The sequence below is a fragment of the Phaseolus vulgaris genome, chromosome 11, assembly GCF_000499845.2.
Source record: "Phaseolus vulgaris cultivar G19833 chromosome 11, P. vulgaris v2.0, whole genome shotgun sequence".
Taxonomy (NCBI): domain Eukaryota; kingdom Viridiplantae; phylum Streptophyta; class Magnoliopsida; order Fabales; family Fabaceae; genus Phaseolus; species Phaseolus vulgaris.
In genome coordinates, this window is record NC_023749.2 from 37364932 (window position 1) to 37388511 (window position 23580).

Below are 23580 nucleotides of genomic sequence, written 5' to 3' on the forward strand. Positions count from 1 at the left end.
GAGGGACAAAACCTTGGTGTGGGCTCCCAAGGCTTCCTAGGACTTCTCGAAAAGGAGCTTCTTAACTGCTATCTCAGATTTGCGAAGATCCGCCGCCTCCAAGTATAGGGCCGTTTCGCGGTGTTTGAGCTCCTTGATCTGAAGGGCGTCTTGGCTAGCTACCTCCTTTAGCTTCTGCATCTTGGTCAAGTTGAGGTTGGATGCAACAAGAAAGTCCCCAAGGAACTTTGATGCGTGCTCTTGCAGGATGTCCTTCTTCATGCTCTCTATCCTCTCTTGATCTTGGAAATATTGCAGGGCCTGCTGGAGGAAAGCAGGCAGATCAGCAAGGGGCGCACCGTGGTCGCCCCCAGAAGCGCTCTCCCCCCCACCTTCTTGTACCACAAGGGCACGAGGGGAAGAGGCACTTGGGGGATTTCCCTGTAGGACGGGGTGCGATCATCTGAAGCTGAGTTCGCATGCACTGTAGCATCGACTTTCCTTTTCCTTTTAAAGACGAGGCCTGAACAGGTGTCCTCGTCCTCAGAGGTAGTGGCATCAGCTACCCCCTTCTGCCTATGATCTATAGGGGTTGGAGCAAAAGGGCCTGGGGCAGAAGCAATAGGAGTCGAGGCATCGACATTAGAAGGGCTAGGAGCAGCCTTGCGTTGGAGGGCCACTTCAGCTAGTTGCCTCCTCTTTTCAGCATTAAGCACCATGCCTGCATAAGAAAACAACAATGCATAAGAGTCCAAACCCACAAAGCACACAAGTTAAGAGTAATACATAAAGCAGAAACAGAGGAAGAAAGGGAGGGTCCCAATGTAGCAATTAAGAGCCTTGGGGATGTACTTGAGTTTAATAAGCTCCACGGTGCTAAACACTGCCCCCAAGTTGGAAAAGAACTCGCATACCTCCCGATCTTGCAGGGCCAAGTCCTCAAGGAACCTAGGGCCAAGTCCAACAGGGTAGGGTTGAACTTGCTACAACATATCTTGAAGAACTTCCCTTTGAAGCCCTTATATGATTGTTGGAAGAGCGACATCAAGACTCTTTCAGCGACCCCATTGAAGCTCATCCACAACTTCTTCCCTGGGTTCTTGGACTCGACGAAGTACAGGAAGACGTCCACTAATGGTGTATGGCCAAAGTGGCTATAGAGTATAGAAAAGGCCCTGACGAACGCCCAGCTGTTAGAATGTAGTTGGGCAAGGGCCACGTTGACCTTGGTGAGAAGCGCGCTTTCGAACCCCGTGAATGGCAAGCGGAGCTTGAGCCTTTTGAAGATAATGGAGTACGCGAAGGAGAAGGGTTCTTATGGGTCCACGCGGTCATCATCGCACACAGGTATGCCTTCCTTGTAAGGCAGGACCTTCACGAACCTGTCGTGCTCCTTCCCAAAAATGCAGAATTTTTCATTGGACTCGCTCTCCTTATACGCCTCTATCTCCTTAAAGAAGGTGATTTTTGAAGTTTTAGCTATAAGGATGTTAGGAGCCCAACGATATAGAGTTTGGTAGTTGATGGAAGGAGAAGGGTTTGGAGTGGTTTTCGTTCGAGCCATCTCAAGGAGAAAAGCTAATGGAAGGAGAAGGAAAAAAGAGAGAAAAGGGAAGAGTTCAGAAGGGATAGTTGGAGCGTTTCAGAAATTCAAAAGGCAAAGAGACGCGAAAAACGAAGAGCATGAATCATAAAGTGTAGAAAACATAAACAATCCCAGAACAGTTATAGCATGTTAAGAAGGGTCTATAATAAAAAGCTTATGACCGTTGAAGAATCTATACATGTTGTCTTTGATGAATCTAACAAGTCTGAACAAGGTTTAGTAAAGATCAACACAGAAGAAGATGAACAAAACATCTTCCTGAAGAATCTTGACAACGACACAAAAATTCAATCGGTTGATTCTGCGAAACAACCGATTGAAAATCTGCAGCAGGATGATCTACCAAAGGAGTGGAGGATCTGAAGAGACCTACCTGTTGACAATATCATTGGCCAGATGAACAAAGGTGTATCCACGAGAAGGAGCATTGCAAACTTCTGCAATCATACAACGTTTGTTTCCAAGATTAAACCAACATCAATCGGTGATGCACTCAAGGATGAGCACTGGACAACAAGCAGACCAGATATAATGTTCGTTGCCTACCTTTGTGCATGATTTCAATCTTGTCCCAAGGAATCACATCTCAAAGCTGCCAAGAGGATCCTGAAGTATCTAAAAGGCACAACATCCATGGGGTTATGGTATCCTTCGCATTCTCATATTCATCTAGTAGGATACTTTGACTCTGCCTTTGCAGGTTGCAAATTAGACAGGAAGAGTACGAGTGGAACATGCCACCTACTTGGATCTAGCCTCATTTCATGGCACAGTAAAAAGCAAGCACGTGTAGCTTTATCAACAGCTGAAGTTGAATATATAGTTGTAGGAAGCTGCTGTGCACATATTTTATGGATCAAGCAACAACTTGAAGACTTTGGATTAAAGCTTAACAAAGTTCCTTTGCTGTGTGACAACACGAGTGCCATAAATCTGACGAAAAATCAGGTTCAACACTCAAGGAGCATATTGAGATTACGCATCACTTCATCTGTGATCATATCAACAATGGAGATTGTGAAATTAAGTTTGTCTCAAGAGAAAGTCAGTTTGCAGACATCTTTACCAAGCCTCTATCCAAAGATAGGTTCTATTCTCTAAGGAATGAATTGGGTATAATTGATATGCATGCCTTGTCTTATAGTTGTTTTTAATCCTGCCTTTTGTCTATTTGATGAGACAAATAGGGTGAAAAGTTGGTTGTGTAATGTTCTTATTAACTGCTTTCTTTATTGCTTTGAACATTGTTGCTATGAACTGCTTTAACGGGTTTAAATTTGAATATTGTTAAAAATTGTTAAACTCTGTTATACAAATTTCATCCGGTTATTCCTGTGAAATAACCGATTGTTTATTTGTTTAACACCTATGTATGTTCGCTGGGTTCTCATCTCATTTGGTTGATGTTCCTGTTTTGGAAATCGCTAAGAGAGAATTGGTTTCTGGTGCTTATTTGATTTGGAATAAATTACCTTGTGTTTCTGTGTTTGCTCATGAGTGCAAGTTCAACAGATTCTAAACAAAGAACATTCCTAAAAGCATCCCAAGGATTTGTCTCCATCAAATAGGGGGAGATTGATGAACATGGGAGCTTTGATGTTTCAAATCCACATGAAGCCTGAAGCTGTGCTGCTTTTTGGTTCGGGTTTAGATTAGGTTGTTTAGAATCTTTGTTAAAATCAGTTCTTATTGCTACACAAAGCTTGATCAAACAGTTTTAAATGAAACAAAGTGTTTTTCCAAGCAAAGGGAAAACAATTGGTTCAATCATCGAGATAATCAGTTGTTTGTCACTTAGTTGGCTTGAGGTTTTTGAAACTGCTTTTTGAATTAGTTATGCAACTGTTTGACTCATTCAACAGGTTAAATCGTAGTTTCAACCGGTTAAATTTGTGTTTTCATAACAGCTTTTTGAAATCTTGTTTTAACTGATTCAGTGATTAAAACTGCCATAAACGACTACAATTCTAATGCTATAAATATAGCCTCTCTTTCAAAGCAAAATATATACATTCAAATACAACAAGTATTGTTACAGATTTGAGATCCAAGAAAGAGATTTGTTTTTTAAAGGAGTTTTTCAAAGTGCAAGATTGTTGTTCAAGTTTTGTTGTGGTAACAAGTTATGATCATAGGGGTTTCCTGTATTGTGCAAATTAAGGTGTTTTCTATCCTTGTCTAGATACTTGTAATAGAACTTTCTTTAACTGATGTGTGTGTTCGAAATCTTGTAAAGAAAGAGGTTGTTCTGTCTTGAGGTGTTTCGTGTTTCAAAGAGTGTGAGTGAATCTTGTGGGTTGCAAGGTTACCTCTTTGTGTTTGTGTTGTAATTTGGTTTTGATTACTAGTGGAACTCAGAGGTTCTTCTAAGCACTGGATGTAGCTCATATGTGAGTGAACTAGTATAAACCTATTGTGTAAATCTCTCCTTCTCTCAAACTCTCCATAACTGTTTGATAATTTCATTTCTGTTGCTGGTCTAAACAACCGATTAAAACGAAGGTTTAACCGGTTAAAATTCTGATAACTATTTCAGTTTAATTGTTTGATTGCTTTCCTTAAGTGCTTATCTAGTTTGATTGTTAAATATTCATTCTAAATCAACTCTTTGCGAAAATCTTTCATAAAACAATTCACCCCCCCTCTTGTTTAAGCCATCAATTCTAACAAGTGGTACCATAGTAGACTCTACACTGGAAAGGCACTTCCATTAGTATTAGAATCTATGTTCATGTGTGAGTAACTACTGTTGATTGAGAATCCAGGATTGGGAATCATTAAGCATTTTATCATGTGATTTTTGGTATCCATATTTACATTTAAGACAGACAAACCTAAAAGAACATTCATTTTTTCAACAAATAAGGATGGACTTTGGCTAGTTGATGGTCACAAAAGAAGAATAACCTAAAGTCATGAATTAAAGAAAACAAACAAGTATCAAATTACTTACACCATTTGAACTAACAAAATATACGGTGTCAAAAGTAGATTGCCAATTTGAAAAACAAATTCCCTTTGTCAGTTTAATAACCAAATTAAAATATGCATGGGTCTCCAACAAAAGAAGCATATTAGTGTACTGGACCAGAGCACTTAGAGCTTAGCGTTTGGTGGTCGGACCTCAGCATCTGCCATAGATAGGTCAGCTCGGCTTTTGGGCCAAGTTGGTGGGCCATGTGATTGGGTTACAGACATGTGTATTAACCCTTTTTTGTATGTTTAACGTAACCCTTCCTGTGTAAGGCCTAGGTGGTCAACAAGGGGTAGTAATGGACCTAGGAGTGCGCTTAGTGCGCATGAGGTCTAGTATAAGTAAAACGTTTTTTTTAAACCTAAGCCCATGTGTGCTAGGGCATGAAAAGTTTAGGTTGCATGTATGATACGTAGCGCCACACTGAGGGCGCCTACGAAAATAGATTGGATCCCTGATGCTGGTACATGAGTTGGTACCCTGGTGGCTATTCTGTTATGCACTCCGTGGAGGAAAGATTTCGTTTTGTTGCAGCACCGTGAGAGTGTGCCCTTGAACAAAATATTTTCTTGTTGAGTAAGCTTTCAGTTGAGATTATATTCTCGTGATAGAAAGTTTTTACAAGAGGTAAACGATAAAAGGGACTTGAGATCCCAGGTTAAGGTATGCTGTTTCTAAGACTGAAACTTGTTACTTCTTGATTCTTATAAGCCCTGTGTTGACTTGATCGTTGGAGTGCAATCATAAGGTAGGGCCCCTCTGTTTCAACTTAGCAAAGATCCAGTACAACAAGACGCAGAACATATTCCAGAAGAGACAGACGGAGCCAGAGCTTGTCATCAGAGTCAATCGACGAGTAGGTCAACCAACAAGAACATTTGGCGCCCACCGTGGGACCCGATAAAACCAGGTCCCACCTGCAGTTGTACTCAAGCTTTTAGGCGTGATGAGGAATACAAGGCAAGGTCCGCTAAGATATAAAGGGAGTGACAACCCCACCATACAACAACTTATGAAGACTATGAGTGCTCTCTAGGAGGCGGTAGCGGCATCCAGGGCTGACTAGGAGAGGCTCATGGTGGAGGTTCGAGCCGAGCAGGTGTTCAGGCATAACAGTTTGTGGCAGAACAAGATGCGTCACGGACGAATAATGAGAAGTTCTGCAAAGCCAACAAGGAATTGCGTAAGGACTTAAAACAGCTTGGCGAACGCTCCACAGGGGAGCGAGGCCCGACTATTCAACCAAGGGCTCGCCCCAGGCGATTCTCACAAGCGATTATGGACGTTGTTATACTAGCTAGTTTCATAACGCCCAAGATTGTTTTTACAGGTGCAGAAGACCTGGAGGCCCATCTCACAACATTTAATGCTCAGATGATGATCTCGGGAGGAATGGATGTTATGCATTGCAAGATGCTTATGGGCACGCTCACAGGCACAACGCTACAATGGTTTGTTGGCCTCCCAGACGACCACATCACCTCGTTTGATCAATTTTCTGGATGGTTCAGGGAACAATTCATCGTCAACCAAGGTCAATCGTCTGTCCCTTTCGACCTCTTCGGTGTAAAGCAGAGACAGGGAGAACCTTTGAAGGATTTTTTGAATAGGTTTGGGGCATTCGTAGTAAAGATCCAAACTTAGGAGGAGGCCTTGATGGTCCATGCCTTTAGGCAGGGGATCATGTCATGGCCATTCAGCGACTCGCTGATCAGAAATCGGACAAGGACATTCACGGAGATCCGACAACGAGTTGTTGCCCACATCATCGTGGAAGAGGTTGTAACAGTAAAGCGCGGTAGCACGTACCTAGAGCAGGCCAAGCCTAAAGAAGGCAGTCGAGCTCAACCAATGAGAGTACATGAAGTTGTGACCGAGAAGAGGTCAGACACACGACGAGCACCTTTTGCGCCAAGAAAGAGCCAACCCGGGTCGAACGCGAAAGACGACCTGCCTTTCTGACCCAAGTTTAGAATGATTTACAAGGAGCTGTTGCTATGCCGGGTATGGTAGATAAGCTGAGATCCCCCCCCCCCCCGAAATCTAATAGGAATTTGGCGGTCTGGTGCAAGTTCCACAAAGCGTTCGGGCATGATGTGCGACACTGTATAACCCTAGGCTACCAGTTAGCGGGCTTGATAAAGGATGGGTTTTTCAAAGAGTATCTAGAGGGGAGTTAGGAAGGGTCGAAGGAGGAGATTCCTCTAGCGGACCAAGGGCACGAGGTACCTGTCCACGACAAGATCAATAGTATCTCAGGAAGATTTTCAAGAGGGGGATTGTTCCGCCTACAAACGTAAGAAGTATGCGAAGGAGGTGATGACAGTAGAGGTGCGGGGGACTGACCAGCCATTCGAGCCCGACCTTTGCTTTACAAAGGCTAATCTGGGAGACGTAGTTCCACACGAAGATGATCCAATAGTGATCTCGGTCGTCACTGTGGGAAGAAGAGTGCACAGGGTTCTCATTGACCAGGGGAGCTTGGCCGACGTAATGTTTTGGGTAACATTTAGTAAGTTGCAGTTGTCACCAGACTAGCTGAGACCATATGACGGCTGCTTGTTTGGTTTTGCTGGAGATTAGGTGGAGGTAAGGGGGCATGTGGAGTTGAGGACGACTTTCTCAGACGACACCTCATCTCGCACAATCAGTATCAGGTATTTGGTTGTTAATGCAGTTTCGGCTTATAATATGCTTTTGGGAAGACCTTCCTTGAAAAGGTTAGGCGCAGTGACCTTGATAAGGCACATGAAGATGAAGTTGCCCTCCCTTGAGGGAGGGGTAATTGTCATCAAGTCTGACCAGAAGACGACGAGGAAATGCTATGAAAATAGCCTAAAAAACAAAAGGGGAATAAATTTGGTGAAGTTCAGAAGAAAAAGATTAAAGGGAAGAAGTTCAAGCTCGGCTCATCACTGGGCCAGGAGATCCAAGATCAGATCGCCGAAGTCATAGCAAGACACTTGAACGCTTTTGCATGGACTGCCTCAGACATGCCCGAAATCGACCCTGATTTCTTGTGCCACAGACTCACTATGGACGAGAAGGTCAGACAAGTAATACAGAGGAGAAGGAAGTTTAATGAAGAGAGACGTCTGGTCATCAAGGAAGAGACACAGAAACTTTTGAGTGTTGGCCACATAAGGGAAATCCAATACCCTGAGTGGCTAGCAAATGTAGTGTTGGTAAAGAAGGCCAATGGAAAGTGGAGAATGTGTGTTGACTTCACGAACTTGAATAAAGCTTGTCCTAAGGACTCATAGTCGCTGCCCAACATTGATTCCTTGGTGGACAACGTACAGGTTGCCGACTTCTGAGCTTTCTAGACGCATTTTCGAGGTACAATCAGATTCAAATGCACCCCTGTGATGAGAGCAAGACCGCGTTCATGACGGAACTTTCTAGCTATTGTTTTAAAGTTATTCCCTTTGGGATGAAGAACGTCGACGCTACCTATCAGAGGTTGATGGATAGGATCCTCGCCCCCATGATAGGGCGAAATGTGCAAGCATATGTGGATGACATGGTCGTCACCTCGGAAGAGAAAGACCAGCACGTCACCGACTTGGAGGAGCTATTCACTACTATAGCTAAGTATGATATGAAATTGAACCCAGAAAAGTGTGTATTTGGGGTAGAGGCAGGGAAGTTCCTAGGATTCCTGCTCAGTGAATGGGGGATAGAAGTGAAGCCAGACAAGTACGCAACAATCATAGGAATGAGGAGCCCTGCCACTATGAAGGAAGTGCAATAATTGACTGGACGGATGGCGCCCTGTCCCGGTTCTTATTAGCAAGAGGAGATAAGGGGTACCCTTACTTCCAATGTTTGAAGAAGAATAGTCGCTTCACGTGGACTCACGAATGTGAAGAGGCGTTCCTCAAGCTGAAGGAGTACTTGGCTAGCCCGCCTGTACTTTGTAAGCCGCTACCAGGTACTCCCCTTCGTCTCTACTTTGCAGTTACAAATCGAGCAATCAACTCGGTCATTGTGCAAGAACAAGATCAGGTTGAGAGGCCCATATACTTCGTGAGCAAGGTACGATATCAGGCCATCGAGAAGGCAGCCTTGGTAGTAGTGTTCACAGCTCGGCAACTCCGTCACTACTTCCAAAGTTTCACTGTGATTTGTCATGATCGATCTTCCAATTCGTAAGGTTCTCTAGAAGCCCGATATAGCAGATGGTATGCTGGCAGTCGAGCTATCTGAGTTCGACGTACAGTACAAACCCATGGGGCCTGTTAAGGGCCAGGTATATGCTGATTCCATGGTAAAGCTATCCTCAGAAGCCACGTAGGTAGACGGTGGAGAGTTTCAGTGGGTCATCTCCGTGGACGGATCCTCTAATCAGCAAGGTAGCGATGCGAGAATCATTTGGAGGGACCAAATGGACTGTTGATTGAGTAGGCCCTTAGATTCCCTTTTAAGGCCAAAAATAGCCATGCTAAGTACGAAGCGTTGGTAGGTGGGATGTTGATTGCCAAAGAGTTTGGCACTCAAAGTTTGCTGGTAAAAAGTGACTCACTGCTGGTAACCGGGCAGGTCACATGTGAGTACCAGGCCAAAGATCCACAAATGGCCTCGTACCTGAGGTATGTTAGGAATCTTTTTCCACGTTCGAACTTGTCCATGTCCCAAGGGAGCAGAATGCCCGAGACCTACTGGCCAAAGTGGCAAGCTCAGGTAAAGGAGGTGGACAAAGGTCAGTTATCCAGGAGAACCAAAATTTCCCAGGACCACTACAGATGGAGCAGCAGAGGTCAACCATGTGGAAACCTTGGGGATCAGCTCGGTAAAAGGTAGGGGGCAAAAGGTAGGGGGCACCGATCAATGACGCAAGAGACGTTGAGGGGGCCCAAGATAAGCACTTATGTCTTGTTGGGAGAAGAGTTGTTAGAGGTCTTACAACTTGCCGTGGAAGAGACCTGAATGACGCCATACCAGTACTACCTCGCTGATGGTATGCTTCTGGTAGAGCCCACAGAGGCAAGAGTGGTCAAGAGGAACACGGGAAGGTATACCCCGGTGGATGGAAAGCTGTTCCGACATGGCTACACTCATCCTATCCTCACTTGTGTAAGTGGGGATCAGTGTACCCGTATCATGGCAAAGCTCCATGAAGGCATTTGTGGGAGTCAAGTTAGAGGGCGAGCTCTCTCTTTGAAGGTCATTCGAGTTGGGTACTACTGGCCGACCATGATGGAGGACTGCATGAGTTATGCACAACGGTGCGAGCAATGTCAAAAGCATGCTGATTGGCATCATGCACCCCCAGAGGAGTTGCGATTGATACATAGCCCCTGGCCTTTCCATACTTGGGGAATAGACTTCTTAGGTCGATTTCCCCTGGCGATCCGCTAGATGAAGTACCTAGTGGTGGCCATTGAGTACTTCACCAAGTGGATAGAAGCCGAACCAGTTGCCCAGATAATTGCCCACAGGGTTGAGCACTTCGTATGGAGGAACATCGTTAGTCATTTTGGGATCCCAAGACACTTAGTGTCTGAAACCGACACCCAATTTGCAAGTTAGCAGTTGTGCAATTTGTGCACATAGTTCAGAATCAAGCAGGTGTTCACCTCAGTAGAGCATCCTCAGACGAACGGTCAGGTCAATTCCTCCAATAGAGTCTTGATCAGGGGCTTGAAGAGGAGGTTGAAGAAGGCTAAAGGGACCTGGCCAGAAGAGGTGCCTCTAATTTTGTGGGCCTACCACACTATTCCTCAATCCACCACGAAGGAAATGCCCTTCAGTTTGGTGTATGGGTCAGACGTCATGGTCCTTGTAGAGATCCAAGAGAGCTCGCCGCGATTCCAAAACTTCGTGGTAGAAGAATCTAACGAAGGGAGGAAGGTGAACCTAGACATACTCGACGAGGTGTGAAAGCAAGCACGCGTCAAAGCTAAAGCTTTGAAGAGAGGGGTGGAGAAGAAGCAAAGGTCCAAGCTGAGATCTCGGCAGTTCCAGATCGCCAACTTAGTATTGTGAAAGGCTCACCCTTACCAATTGGAGAATAAGTTGTCTCCCAAATGGACTGACCCATTCGCGTGGTAGAGGTGCTCAGAAACGGAGCCTACATACTCGAGACTCTGGAAGGCGGAGCCATACCCCGAACATGGAATGGGACTAACCTCAAGTTTTATTTCAGTTGATATGTTTTGTCAAATGTTTTATGAACAATTCAAATAATTAAGGGGACACTTTTTTTCCCTTATGAGGGTTTTTAATGAGGTCGCCCAATGAAAAGTTGTTCTTGAAAGGTGACTTGTCAGGATTCTTTGTTAACACACAATAAGGCGACTTGACCGATGAGTTATCTGAGTAAGCGCCACGTGTGCATGATTGATTTTTAAAATGAGGCGACCTATTCCCTTGGTAAGATTCCAAGCCTAGGTGACTCGACGCTCATACAATTTAGATTGGGAAACTTTTTCTCAGTAAGATTCTAAGTCCGGGTACCTCGAATTGATTTAAGATTATTTGCCCGAAGGCAGGTAAGCTAACCTACCTTGGTGTTGAAAAGTAGACTTGGCGTGAAAGCCAACACCCAAGTCAGATACTCCAAAAAAATTCATTAAAAAAGTAGACATGGTGTGTGAGCCGACACCCAAGTCAGATACTCTAAGCGCAAGAAGGTGTACCGTCCCGTCCCCAGGCGTTGACCAAGGTCAAAGTCAAATATATGGTGGGACCCATCAAGGGGCCCCAAGGAAAATAGTCAATGGGTTGACCGCTTGAAGGGTCGCCAGGTTGAGGCGTCACCAGGTTGAGGAATCGATGGTGTGACCCCCCGATACCCACGGGTAGTAAAGACCGTGGAGGGAGCGACACCACAAGAGGCCACAGTATGGACGAGGAGGCCTCGGGCCCCGATACCCCAGAACAGTGACAAAAGAAGAGAAAGGTGGCTTCAAGGCCATATTCCCAGTACCAGTAGGGAGTAACCTGACTCGTGAAGTATCCACGCCCCCTCTGGAGAATCCCTAGGACAGGTACAACCCAGGATAGGGCCACGCCCAGGGGTGAACCAAGTGCGTGGTACAAGATGAAGGCAGATACATTCCCAGGGCGAGTGAGTAGAGGATGGGGCGCATGAGTTAGCACCCAGAGAGTCACCCTCTTCGTGGAAGGCACTTTGATGAAGGAAGACTTACACGCTGAGATTTCCCTAAGCTGGGTTACAGCGTCGTAAGGCCTTCCACGTGGAGGTGCGCTTAAGTCAGAGGAAGCCACGTGGCAGCAAGCACATAAACCCATGGTATATAAGCTTTTCTGAAAGCTTAGTGAGGTACGTTTTACTCATTTCACACAAACTCTAGTTACTTGCTCGCGTACTCGTTGTATGCACAAGTGATTAGAGAGATAGAAAAGTTAGTTACGAGTTAGTTACACACCTTCAGAGCATTCAGTTACGGTGCTCCGATACGGAGGTGTTTGATGTTTCTTGCTTACTGACTTGATCGTCGGAGTGAAAACGGCCGCGAGGACGCCCCTTTGTTCACTTCATTTCAGGTGCTCACGGCGGAGGAAGGCGGAGATCTGAGTTGAAGACGAAGGAGTCCCAGTTCGCGAGTTAAAGCCACGCACGAAGATTTTGTCGGTCAACTGGCAGGAACATTTGGCGCCGACCGTGGGGCCGATCTAAAACATCAGTCCCATCGCAAGTGTTTAGTTCTTCAGTCGCAGTGTTCGAGTTAGTTTCTTCAAGATTTCTCAAAGATCCACCGTTCTTTGTCAAGATTATGCAGTTTTCGCCGATCGTTTTTGGTCCAGTTCAAGTTTTCGTTACTCGTTGTTGAAGTTCAGTGCAGTTCACCGTTCATCGCGGAGTTTGTTCGGTTTCCACCTATGTTCGAGGTTCGCTACAGTTTGCTGAAGATCCATCGCTGTTCGTGGTTTGCTTGTAGTTTCCTCTTCCACCGATCGTTTCTCGTTGCGGCTCAGTTTTCACCAGTTGTTCGTCAGTCCAGTTCAAGTTCCCACCGTTTTCTTCATTTTCTTGGAGTTTCAACCGTTCGTTCTTCAGTTTCACCTAGAGTTCACCGTTCGTACGCGTTTTCGTTCGATTCCACCGGAGAGTTTGTCGGAACCGCCGTAATAGTTGGAAGGATTTGAAGAAACCGCTGAAGATGAGGACAACGAGACAAAGTTCGACGCGCGCTGAGAGCGAAGACATGACCATGGAACAGGTCATGGACATGATGCAAGGCTTGATGGCAGCATCGAAGGTTGAGCAAGAACGCATGCAGGCGGATCTCGCGACGTCGCAGGCGAGAAATGAAGAGCTCTGCGGCTATTGCAGAAGAGGTCAGGGTTACGAATGAGGAGTTGCGCCGCGGGATGCGCAACAACTCAGGGCTACGTGATGCAGATGAGCACGAGTGTTTCACTCCACCAAGGGAGTTCTCTACGCCGTTCTCACATTCAATTCTGGAGGCAGTGATCCCTAACACGTTTGTGGGACCTAAGGTGACTTTCACGGGAATGGAGGACCCCGAAGCACATCTTACTGCGTTCCACACGCAGATGATGTTGGTAGGCGGCTCCGACGCTGTAAGATGCAAGCTCTTCATGAACACGTTAACTGGGATGGCCATGGATTGGTTTATCAACCTCCCAAATGGCCACATCACCTCTTTCGTGCAGCTTTCACAGTTGTTCAGGGAGCAGTACCTAGCAAACAAGGCTCCGCCACTAGTTTCGTACGACCTGTTTGACGTAAAGCAGTATCAAGGCGAAACCTTGAAGTAATACATCAATCGCTTTGGGGCGCAAGTGGTGAAGGTTGGCACCACAGAGGAGCCTATGATTGTCTACGCGTTCAGGAAGGGAATGTGCCCTGGACCTTTGTGTGAGTCAATCATACGAAGTCATCCCAAAACCTTTGCTGAGATCAGGTGTCGCGCTGTGGAACACATCTTCACCGAGGGCGAGGTGTGCGAGAAGCGCACAACTGTTGCACCCGCACGCCCAAGAGCGCCGTCACGCGCACAACCTGCTCGGGTTAACGAGGCCGCGACAGGAAGAAAGAGCTAGGATAGGAAGCGCCCGTACAAGGCGAGGAGGCCCCAGGCTAGAGGTCGAGCAGAGGGTAACAGGCCGGCGAGGGAAGGGAATAGGCCATTGAGGCACAATTTCGTGGTGGAGCTGAAGGATCTTATTGTCGTGCCCAACATAGCTGACAGGCTGAGGCCACCAGTGAGGTGCTGGGACCTTACAAAGACTCGTGGTGTGAGTTCCACGAGGCGTTTGGGCACCACATCAACAACAGCTTGGCGCTGGGCCATCAGTTGGATGAGCTGGTGAAGAATAGGTTTTTGAAGGATTACCTTGCTGGGTCTGCTACGGCCGTCGCCCTAACGGTACTAGAAGAGGATCAGGCGCATGAAATGCCGATCCACGGAGAAGTACACACCATCTCCGGTGGCTTCTCTGGAGGAGGACCCACTGCCTCTCAGTGGAAGAGGTATGTGAGGGCAGTAAATTCAGTTGCTGAGGAGAGTTCGGATGATCCGTGGGAGTCGGATCTCGTGTTCACGAGGGCTGACCTACGTGATGTGGTGCCTCATGACAATGACCCCGTGGTCATTTCGGTCGTCACCACTGGAAGAAAGGTGCACCGAGTTCTCGTCGACCAAGGCAGTTCTGCAGACGTCATGTTCTGGTCGACCTTCAACAAGCTGCAGTTGTCCCCTGACCTGCTGAGGCCCTACACTGGATGCTTGTATGGGTTCGCAGGGGACCAAGTTGAGGTATGTGGCTACCTGGAGCTGAGGACGACGTTTACTGATGGAACGGCGTCGCGGACCGAGAGCATTCGATACTTAGTCGTGAATGCCAATTCAGCCTACAACATCTTGTTGGGAAGGCCAGTGTTGAATAGGCTAAGAGCAGTGTCCTCCACGCGCCACATGAAGATGAAGTTGCCAGATCTTACTGGTAGGGTGATTGTGATCAAATCAGATCAAGAGGAAGCCCGAAAATGCTATGAAAATAGCTTAAAGACAAAGAGGGGCGTGGTCATGGTGATTGAACGCCCGCCCGTCTCAGATACGCCAATGGAAGTAGAACCCTTGGAAGAGGCGATGCCCGCGGGGTCGACGCCTGTCGAGGCCTCACCCGCGGAGGAGACGCCTAGGGAAGACACGCACGTAGAAGAAACACATGGGGAGGCCTCGCCAATGGAAGGGGTATCCGAGGGGGCCTCGCCTATGGAGGAAGTATCGAAGGAGGCCTCGCCTGAAGTTCTCGATGAGGCGACGCCTATAAGAGAAGACCGCAGAAGCGAGTCTCGCGCAGAGAGCGCGCGAGATAGGCAACCCCAACCAGTAGACAATGTGGTCGAAAGGCAAATTGGTGGCAAGGTATTCAAGTTAGGGCGATTGTTGAGCCAGGAAGAGCAAGATGAAGTGGCGGCGGTAATCTCGCGCCACCTAGACGCAATTGCATGGTCCGCCTCGGACATGCCAGGCATCGACTCAGATTTTCTGTGCCACCACCTCGCCATGGACCCCAAGGTCCATCCTGTGCGGCAGAGGAGGAGGAAGTTCAACGAGGAGAGGCGCCTCGTCGTGCAGGAAGAAACGAAGAAATTGTTGAGCGTTGGACACATCAGGGAGATCCAGTACCCTGAGTGGCTGGCCAATGTTGTGTTGGTAAAGAAGGCAAATGGAAACTGGAGAATGTGCGTCGACTTCACGGATGTGAACAAGGCGTGCCCCAAAGACTCGTATCCATTGCCCAACATCGACGCGTTGGTGGACAGCGCCTCAGGCTGCAAGATGCTGAGTTTCTTGGACGCGTTTTCGGGGTACAATCAGATTAAGATGCATCCACGCGATGAGAGCAAAACGGCTTTCATGACCGAGATGTGCAGCTACTGCTACAAGGTCATGCCGTTTGGACTGAAGAACGCAGGCGCCACCTACCAGAGACTGATGGATAGGGTCCTCGCACCTATGTTGGGAAGAAATGTGCAGGCCTATATTGATGATATGGTGGTGACCTCCCAAGAAAGAGGGCGACACACAGCTGATCTGGAAGAGCTGTTCGCCACGATAGCCAAGTACTCCCAGTTGGTCACAGGGCAGGTGACCGGGGAGTACCAAGCAAATGACCCACAAATGGCTGCGTATCTGAAGTACGTCGAAGTGTTGAAGGGAGCTTTCGCCGCTTTTGAGCTGGTGCATGTCCCAAGAGAGTAGAATGCCAGAGCTGACCTGTTCGCCAAGCTGGCCAGCTCAGGCAAGGGGGAAAGGCAGAGGACAGTCATCAAGGGACAAGTCTACGCAGACTTTGTCGCAAAGCTATCCCCGGGGGGCGTCCCCCAGGAAGTAGAGTTGGGTTCGCAGTGGATGCTTTCAGTGGATGGATCGTCCAATCAGCAGGGAAGCGGTGTCGGGATAGTCTTGGAGGGGCCCAATGGGGTGTTAATTGAGCAAGCCCTACGATTCGCCTTCAAGGCAAGCAACAATCAGGCTGAGTACAAGGCGTTAATTGCAGGAATGCTCTTAGCCAAGGAGATGGGTGCGCAAAGTCTCTTGGCGAAGAGTGACTCCCAGTTGGTCACAGGGCAGGTGACCGGGGAGTACCAAGCAAATGACCCACAAATGGCTGCGTATCTGAAGTACGTCGAAGTGTTGAAGGGAGCTTTCGCCGCTTTTGAGCTGGTGCATGTCCCAAGAGAGTAGAATGCCAGAGCTGACCTGTTCGCCAAGCTGGCCAGCTCAGGCAAGGGGGAAAGGCAGAGGACAGTCATCAAGGGACAAGTCTACGCAGACTTTGTCGCAAAGCTATCCCCGGGGGGCGTCCCCCAGGAAGTAGAGTTGGGTTCGCAGTGGATGCTTTCAGTGGATGGATCGTCCAATCAGCAGGGAAGCGGTGTCGGGATAGTCTTGGAGGGGCCCAATGGGGTGTTAATTGAGCAAGCCCTACGATTCGCCTTCAAGGCAAGCAACAATCAGGCTGAGTACAAGGCGTTAATTGCAGGAATGCTCTTAGCCAAGGAGATGGGTGCGCAAAGTCTCTTGGCGAAGAGTGACTCCCAGTTGGTCACAGGGCAGGTGACCGGGGAGTACCAAGCAAATGACCCACAAATGGCTGCGTATCTGAAGTACGTCGAAGTGTTGAAGGGAGCTTTCGCCGCTTTTGAGCTGGTGCATGTCCCAAGAGAGTAGAATGCCAGAGCTGACCTGTTCGCCAAGCTGGCCAGCTCAGGCAAGGGGGAAAGGCAGAGGACAGTCATCAAGGGACAAGTCTACGCAGACTTTGTCGCAAAGCTATCCCCGGGGGGCGTCCCCCAGGAAGTAGAGTTGGGTTCACAGTGGATGCTATCAGTGGATGGATCGTCCAATCAGCAGGGAAGCGGTGTCGGGATAGTCTTGGAGGGGCCCAATGGGGTGTTAATTGAGCAAGCCCTACGATTCGCCTTCAAGGCAAGCAACAATCAGGCTGAGTACAAGGCGTTAATTGCAGGAATGCTCTTAGCCAAGGAGATGGGTGCACAAAGTCTCTTGGCGAAGAGTGACTCCCAGTTGGTCACAGGGCAGGTGACCGGGGAGTACCAAGCAAATGACCCACAAATGGCTGCGTATCTGAAGTACGTCGAAGTGTTGAAGGGAGCTTTCGCCGCTTTTGAGCTGGTGCATGTCCCAAGAGAGTAGAATGCCAGAGCTGACCTGTTAGCCAAGCTGGCCAGCTCAGGCAAGGGGGAAAGGCAGAGGACAGTCATCTAGGAGACCCTCAAGGCGCCGCGAAAGTTTGTGGCAGATAATAGGGTGGACGTCCTCCACATCAGTACTTCGAGAGGAAATCCGAGGAGTCATCGGTCGTTGATCCAGGACACGGCGAGGGCACCCCGCGTAAGTGCTTATGCTGCCTCGCCCGAAGAAGAGAATCGTGCACAGGTGTGTGCTTTGGAAGAAGGCGATACATGGATGACGCCTTATAGGCGACATATTGCAGATGGGATCCTCCCAGCGGAGCCTGGAGAGGGCAAGAGGATAAAGAGAAACTCCACAAGGTACGTCCTCCTCGATGGAGTGCTTTTTAGGCATGGGTTCATGCATCCTATTCTGAGATGTATGAGTCGCGACAAGTGTACGAGGATCATGTCAGAGCTTCACGAGGGGATTTGTGGAAGCCACGTAGGGGGAAGATCGTTAGCTTCCAAGGTGGTTCGTGCAGGGTTTTATTGGCCGTCTGTGAGGGAAGATTGTGTGAGATACGCCCAGCGGTGTAAGCAGTGTCAGATGCATGCTGATTGGCACAAGGCGCCCACAAAAGAGCTGAGGTCGATTTATAGCCCGTGGCCCTTCCACACGTGGGGAATCGACATTCTGGGGCCCTTCCCCTTGGCGATAAGGCAGATGAAGTACTTGATAGTCGCCATCGAGTACTTCACGAAGTGGATAGAGGCAGAACCAGTGGCACAAATCACTGCACATAAGGTACAACACTTCGTTTGGAAGAATATTGTATGCCGTTTCGGTGTGCCGAGGCGTCTCATCTCAGACAATGGCACTCAGTTTGCCAACCTGCAAATGAGTAAGTTGTGCACAAAAGTAGGCATCAAACAGGTATTCACATCTGTTGAACATCCCCAGACGAACGGACAGGTGGAGTCTGCGAACAAAATTTTGTTGAGGGGATTGAAGCGAAGATTGGAAAAAGCTAAAGGGGCGTGGGCAGAAGAAGTACCAAGGATCGTGTGGGCTTACCACACCACAGCTCAATCTTCCACCATGGAGACGCCGTTCAGCTTGGTATATGGGTCAGACGCCATGATCCCGGTGGAGATTCACGAAAGCTCGCCCCGTTTTCAAAGCTTTGTGGCAGAGGAGTCCAACGAGGAAAGAAAGGTGAATCTGGACCTGTTGGACGAGGCCAGAGAAGAGACAAGAAGAAAGGCTGAAGTTGTGAAGAGAAAAGTGGAGCATCAGTACAGCTCTAAGGTGAAGTTGCAGCAGTTCCAAGTAGCTGTCCTGGTGATGCGGAAGGCTCATCCTTACGAGTTGGAGAACAAGTTGTCTCCCAAGTGGACTGGACCCTTTAGAGTGACCGAAGCCAAGGGGAATGGTTCGTACAAGCTCGAGACTCTGGAAGGGGGCCCCATCCCACTCAGCTGGAACGCAGCCAATTTAATGTTTTATTTCAGTTGAAAACATTATGTAGCACACAGTTTTGAAGGGGACACTCTTTTTCCCTCTCGGGGGTTTTTTAACGAGGTAACCCAAGTAAAAAAAGAAGTTCAAGAATGCCTTGTCTCATTTTCCTTTGCCTTTTTCTTATAATATAAAGGAAACGCTTTGGGCGTCGCCAGGTGTAGACGTCGACAAGTGTAAGCGAGGACGCCAAAACGCGCAAACTGATTTGGACGTGTCGCCACCCCAAAAGGAGCGGCGGGAGCACACTTTCCGGGCGTGGGAGACACGTTAGCAAGGTACGTAAAGTAAAGTTAAAAAATCCGGGCGTTTAGTCCCTGGGCAGGGGTTAACGAATTCCTTCGGGATGCCCCCTCCCCGGGTGAGAAAGGCTAGCCCCAGTGTCCGGTGTTTAGACACCTCGCAAGGGAATGGCAGGGGGGGTGTTTCCTTCGAGCGTGGGCGTCGGGCAGTAAGGACGTTTGGAGCAGTGTAGAGCCAAGTTGATGGAGATGAAGCTCAAGTGGACATGGAGGCCAATCAACAAGATCAAGAAGAGGTAGAGGCACAAATAGAGGACGCCCATGGAGGTCAAAGCCCACCTCAAAGGCTTACAAGAAGCATGTTCAAAGCTTTAGGAGCTAGGGGACAATTATTTTCTCTTTTTGTAATTTCTTTGGTTGAAGGTGCTTAGAGGGAAACATTAGAAACCTCTATTGTTATAGCATCTTTTAGTCTTTAGTTAGGAGCTTTAGGAGGGGGGGGGGGGGTGTTAGTAGATAGGTGTAGGAGTAGAAAAGGAGGTGCCAAAGTGAAGGAAGAGGTCACACCTTCCTCATGCTTGGTTTAGGTGCCGGTTCTAATAGCTTTAGGAGGGAATTTTGAATTCTCTTAGCTTTGTTTTTCAGCACCCTTAGGCTATAAATATAGGTGTTGCCCTTGTACATTGCATATTTGAATTTTAATTAGAGAAACTATACTCAATTTTTGAGAGAGCATTGGAGAGCTTTGTGCCTTCTTCACTAGTCTTATCTTGATGGTTCAATGGTTACCTCAAGTGGCGGCTTGCACACTTATCTTGGAGTCTCCATCCTCCTAGTGGCGTGATCATCCAACCATTCCTCCATCTTCATGAGCTCTCTCTTCTCCTTCCTTCCTTCTCTTTTCATATTCATGTCTTAGCTTGTGTTCCTTGTGTTTTGGTTCGGCAATCTTAATTTTCAGCTGGCTGTTCTTCCTTTGTTCTTGATTCTGTTCGGTGCTTTTAATTTTCCAGCATTTCTATTCAGTTTTCTTTCCTTTTGTTTCATTTTGATCGGTTCATTTCAGTTTTATCGTCAAAGGATCGACGTGTGCACCGCTTCGAGCCTCCGTTCCTCTTCGAGATCCACCTCAAGAACCTGTAAAGAAACAGAGCGGCGCCGCTGCGGCCGATCGCACTCCAACGCCCAAGTCAGTGACGGTATCACTAAATACTAAGAGAACAAGAACCGTGCAAATCCTCTCTCACAGTAAGCTCTATAACTCGCAAGCGTAAAGAGTATAATCTGAACGTGCGTACCTCAGAAAGTTCGTTAAGAACTCTTATATACCTGGTAGCTTTCTCTCTCCTGGCAATTACAGACTTGGACACGTGGCTCGCATCCAACTGTACACGTGCCATCATCTGGAGGCTCCCTGACTTGGCGCTGCTTCTACTCTCATTTTGGCTAAGTTACCTATGCATGGTACTGCCCAGTGCATAGCTAACTTGGGAGTGCGATCTCTACTGGAACTGGCGAGTTAGGGGCCTTCATACACCTTCCCTGTGGTCTCGCCGGCCGCCTTCATAATCTGCTTCTCCCTCATCTTCGGCGATGTGCTTGCTCTGGCGATCTCCAATGACTAGGTCGTCTGAATCTACATCTGGCGACTTCATCTTTAACCTGGTGATCGCCGATTCTGGTAAGCTAGAGATCGGAACACGCCAATTTAACAACTGGCGACTACGCGAGCCCCCCGACTTCCTTCCCTTCTGCCAACCTGGCGCCTTGTCAACACGCCTATACTGTAGCAGGATGCCACGTCATCACTCCCGACTACCAGGGCGGTACACAAGCCCCCCAGTCTTAAGCGAAGACTTGTCTAGCGAAAAGACTGAAAGAGCCACGTCAACACCGGTCTACGTGGCACTGACGCAGAATTCCAAGCGGTTGTACCTTCTGCTGCTCTGACGCTCCACCAAACTCCTCACTCATCGCTCGACACGTGGCTTCATCAACGGCTCTCTTCAGTTGCCGTTTACGCTTCCTAAACCCATTTCGAAAAAAAACCCTTAAACCCATTTTCACTCAACACTGTTCCATCACTTTCTTCGTGCTTACAAACGCTCTAACCTGGCCCAGGCGACTCCACCTATCGCCGGAGGAGCCCCTGTTCCCTTGCCAGACTTCAAAACCCTGTATCCTTGGGCCAACTCGACCCTTCTGAAGGAGACATCGTCGGTGAACACTGCTGGAGCAGTTTTGCGGCTGACGAAGGGGGATGAGCCTAACCAGACGTTTCATAAGGAGCACGATGAGAAAATGATAGTGCTACCTTGCCCCCCCGATCTGCCTGTTTGTGCTGATGACAAGGTGAGCGCCGACGGGCCCTTCTGCTTCGTCTACACGACCTTATTCAAGAAGGTGAAGCTCAAGTTCCCTTTCACCCGATTCGAGAGGGAACTCCTTACCGAGCTCAACATTGCCGCCGCCCAGCTTCACCCCAACAGCTGGGCGTTTGTTCGAGCTTTTCAAGTGATGTGCGACCACCTGGGGTTGCCCGCATCCGTCGATGTATTCCTGTTTCTCTTCGAAGCCAAGCACCCAGGAGACCGCCTGTGGGTTAGCTTGAACGCGATTGCTGGGAGGTCCATCTTTGCTATCTTCCAGCAATCCTACAAGGACTGGAAGGGGAAGTTCGTCCAAGTGCGCGCCAACGACAAGGACGACTCCCTACTCGACGGCTTTCCCTTATACTGGGTGGATAAGGGGAAGAAAGAATCCAAGAGCTGTTTCAGGAGGCCCAGAAGTCCTGACAGCATGGGAGCATTGGACAGAGATCTCTGTCTCTTCTGGAAAAGGGTGGCGGACGCCAACATTACTTTCCTCACCACCACCTTGATCAGCTTCGAATTCTACGAAGACCAGCTAGAAATTCGAATAGGTTAGAACATTAAAAACTGTTGTTTTAATACTGTTTCTGCTTAGCTGTTTCTGGGCGTCTTGTGCGTTATGCGCAAGACTTTGGTTTTATCTTTCCTGCACATATCATCTGCTTTGCTGTGTACTACCTTATGCATTTGTTTTTTCCCTGAGTTAACCAATGCATTTTCGTTCCATGCAGATAACATGTTGGGTAAGGGCATGCTCGCCGAATTGAAGGCGCTCGCCCGAAACCACGGGTTGGCGACGGGCTCGCAAACGGTGCCCAACTCGGTGGTGGAGAAAGCCATCGTTCACGGACGATCGCCACCTAAGGAAACAGCTCCCTCCGAGGTCCAACCCGCCGCCCAACGCAAGAAATTGGTCCTCAAGAGACCTAAAAGGAAAGCCCCTCAAGTCATCCATGAGGAGGAAGAAGAGGATGACGAGGTCACCGAGGATGGCCTCGTTACAAAGAGGAAGAGGGTGGAACCTTCTTCACCAACTGCTCCACCCCCTCTTCCAACCTCAACACCACCATCGACGCCTGCTCCTTCTCCATCATCACCACCCCCACAGGCTCCTGCCTCACCAGTCCAAGCGGTCCCACTGGCCACTGCGCCACCTGCAGCTGAGGCCCAAGAGCCAAACTTCATGGAGGACCCCCCAAACGCCTCTACACCATATGTGTCGGCTGGAGGGGGTCCCCCTTCAAACGCCTCAGCTGCAGAAGCTGCTCCAATCGGGGATGAGGTTGCTCATACCTCTCCGATTCTGATCACCGAATCCCCGATTCCGTCGCCACGCCAAGAAGCGCCTACTGACGAACCTGCTAAGGAAGGTGGCGACGAGAACCAACAACAGGCTCCCCTGGTACCTCTCCAAGCAGCAAAACTCCCTTTGGAGGTCACAAGGATGTGGGAGCCTCTATCTGCTAAACTGAAGACCATAGCAGAAGATATCCCGGCGATCATAACCAGAGCTGTGGAGAGCTCAACCAGGAGGCTCCAAGATGACCTCTTCAACCTCAAAACCGAGAACAGCACCATCAGAGTCGAGGTGGAGAAGTTGTCCGCCAATCTGACACTCGCGGAGATGGAACACTCCCGAGTAGAAGACGCAATGAGCACCGAGCTCAGATTGGCGCGCCAGGAGGCCACTGACCTTCGCCACAAGGTGCATCAACTTGCTCAAGAGAAGGTCGAACTGGAGAGCAAGATCGTGCCTCTTCGCGTCAGGGTGGTTGACCTGGAGGCTCTCATGAAAGCTGACGCCGCCTAGGTGCAAAAATTGGAGCAGAGGTCAGTCGACCGAGAGAAATTACTTGGGCAAGTGGAAAAGGCGAGGGACGACGCCATAGCTGATCTTGCCAAGGCCAACAAAGAGAAGGGAAAGGTGGCTGCTGAATTGGCCCAAGCACAAGCGAAATCCAAGAAGGTTACTGAAGACCTTCTCCAGGCTCAAGAGATCAACGAACAACTCAAAAAACAGGTTGAAGAGCTGGAGCAACAGAATAAAGAGCTGAAAGAGCAAACTGAAGACCTCAAGAAGCGTATTGAGGAACTTCAGAAGCAAATTGAAGAACTCAAGCTAAACTCTGCTCAAATTCTGGCTGCTGGATTCGAAGCTGCGCGGGAGCAATTTGCTTGCCTATTCCCCGACCTGGATCTCAGCATGGTGTCGCTGAACAATGAAGTGGTGGATGGAAAAGTCGTT

The 23580-nt window shown here is 48.5% G+C and overlaps 5 protein-coding genes across 5 annotated transcripts; all 5 read left to right on the plus strand.

The window, feature by feature from the left end:
• Positions 1–9488: 9488 nt before the first annotated feature.
• Positions 9489–9920, plus strand: LOC137806742 (uncharacterized). The gene has a single exon (XM_068607006.1). The coding sequence runs from the start codon at positions 9489–9491 to the stop codon at positions 9918–9920; it is 432 nt and encodes a 143-aa protein (XP_068463107.1).
• On the plus strand, positions 9921–10442 carry LOC137806749 (uncharacterized). Its single transcript, XM_068607017.1, has 2 exons — positions 9921–10028; positions 10116–10442. Exons 1-2 carry the CDS (start codon positions 9921–9923, stop codon positions 10440–10442), a joined length of 435 nt encoding a protein of 144 aa, XP_068463118.1.
• Positions 10443–15913: 5471 nt separating this feature from the next.
• LOC137806757 (uncharacterized) lies at positions 15914–16249 on the plus strand. Its single transcript, XM_068607028.1, has one exon. It carries the CDS (start codon positions 15914–15916, stop codon positions 16247–16249), a length of 336 nt encoding a protein of 111 aa, XP_068463129.1.
• Positions 16250–16399: 150 nt separating this feature from the next.
• Positions 16400–16735, plus strand: LOC137806765 (uncharacterized). The gene has a single exon (XM_068607039.1). The coding sequence runs from the start codon at positions 16400–16402 to the stop codon at positions 16733–16735; it is 336 nt and encodes a 111-aa protein (XP_068463140.1).
• Positions 16736–16885: 150 nt separating this feature from the next.
• On the plus strand, positions 16886–17221 carry LOC137806773 (uncharacterized). Its single transcript, XM_068607050.1, has one exon. It carries the CDS (start codon positions 16886–16888, stop codon positions 17219–17221), a length of 336 nt encoding a protein of 111 aa, XP_068463151.1.
• The last annotated feature ends 6359 nt before the right edge of the window (positions 17222–23580 follow it).

Coding starts and splice junctions, on each gene's coding strand:
- LOC137806773 (XM_068607050.1), top strand. CDS start 16,886: ATGCTATCAGTGGATGGATCGTCCAATCAGCAGGGAAGCGGTGTCGGG.
- LOC137806765 (XM_068607039.1), top strand. CDS start 16,400: ATGCTTTCAGTGGATGGATCGTCCAATCAGCAGGGAAGCGGTGTCGGG.
- LOC137806749 (XM_068607017.1), top strand. CDS start 9,921: ATGAAGTACCTAGTGGTGGCCATTGAGTACTTCACCAAGTGGATAGAA. Junction 10,029..10,115: donor ACTTCGTATGGAGGAACATC/GTTAGTCATTTT, acceptor TTGTGCACATAG/TTCAGAATCAAGCAGGTGTT.
- LOC137806757 (XM_068607028.1), top strand. CDS start 15,914: ATGCTTTCAGTGGATGGATCGTCCAATCAGCAGGGAAGCGGTGTCGGG.
- LOC137806742 (XM_068607006.1), top strand. CDS start 9,489: ATGACGCCATACCAGTACTACCTCGCTGATGGTATGCTTCTGGTAGAG.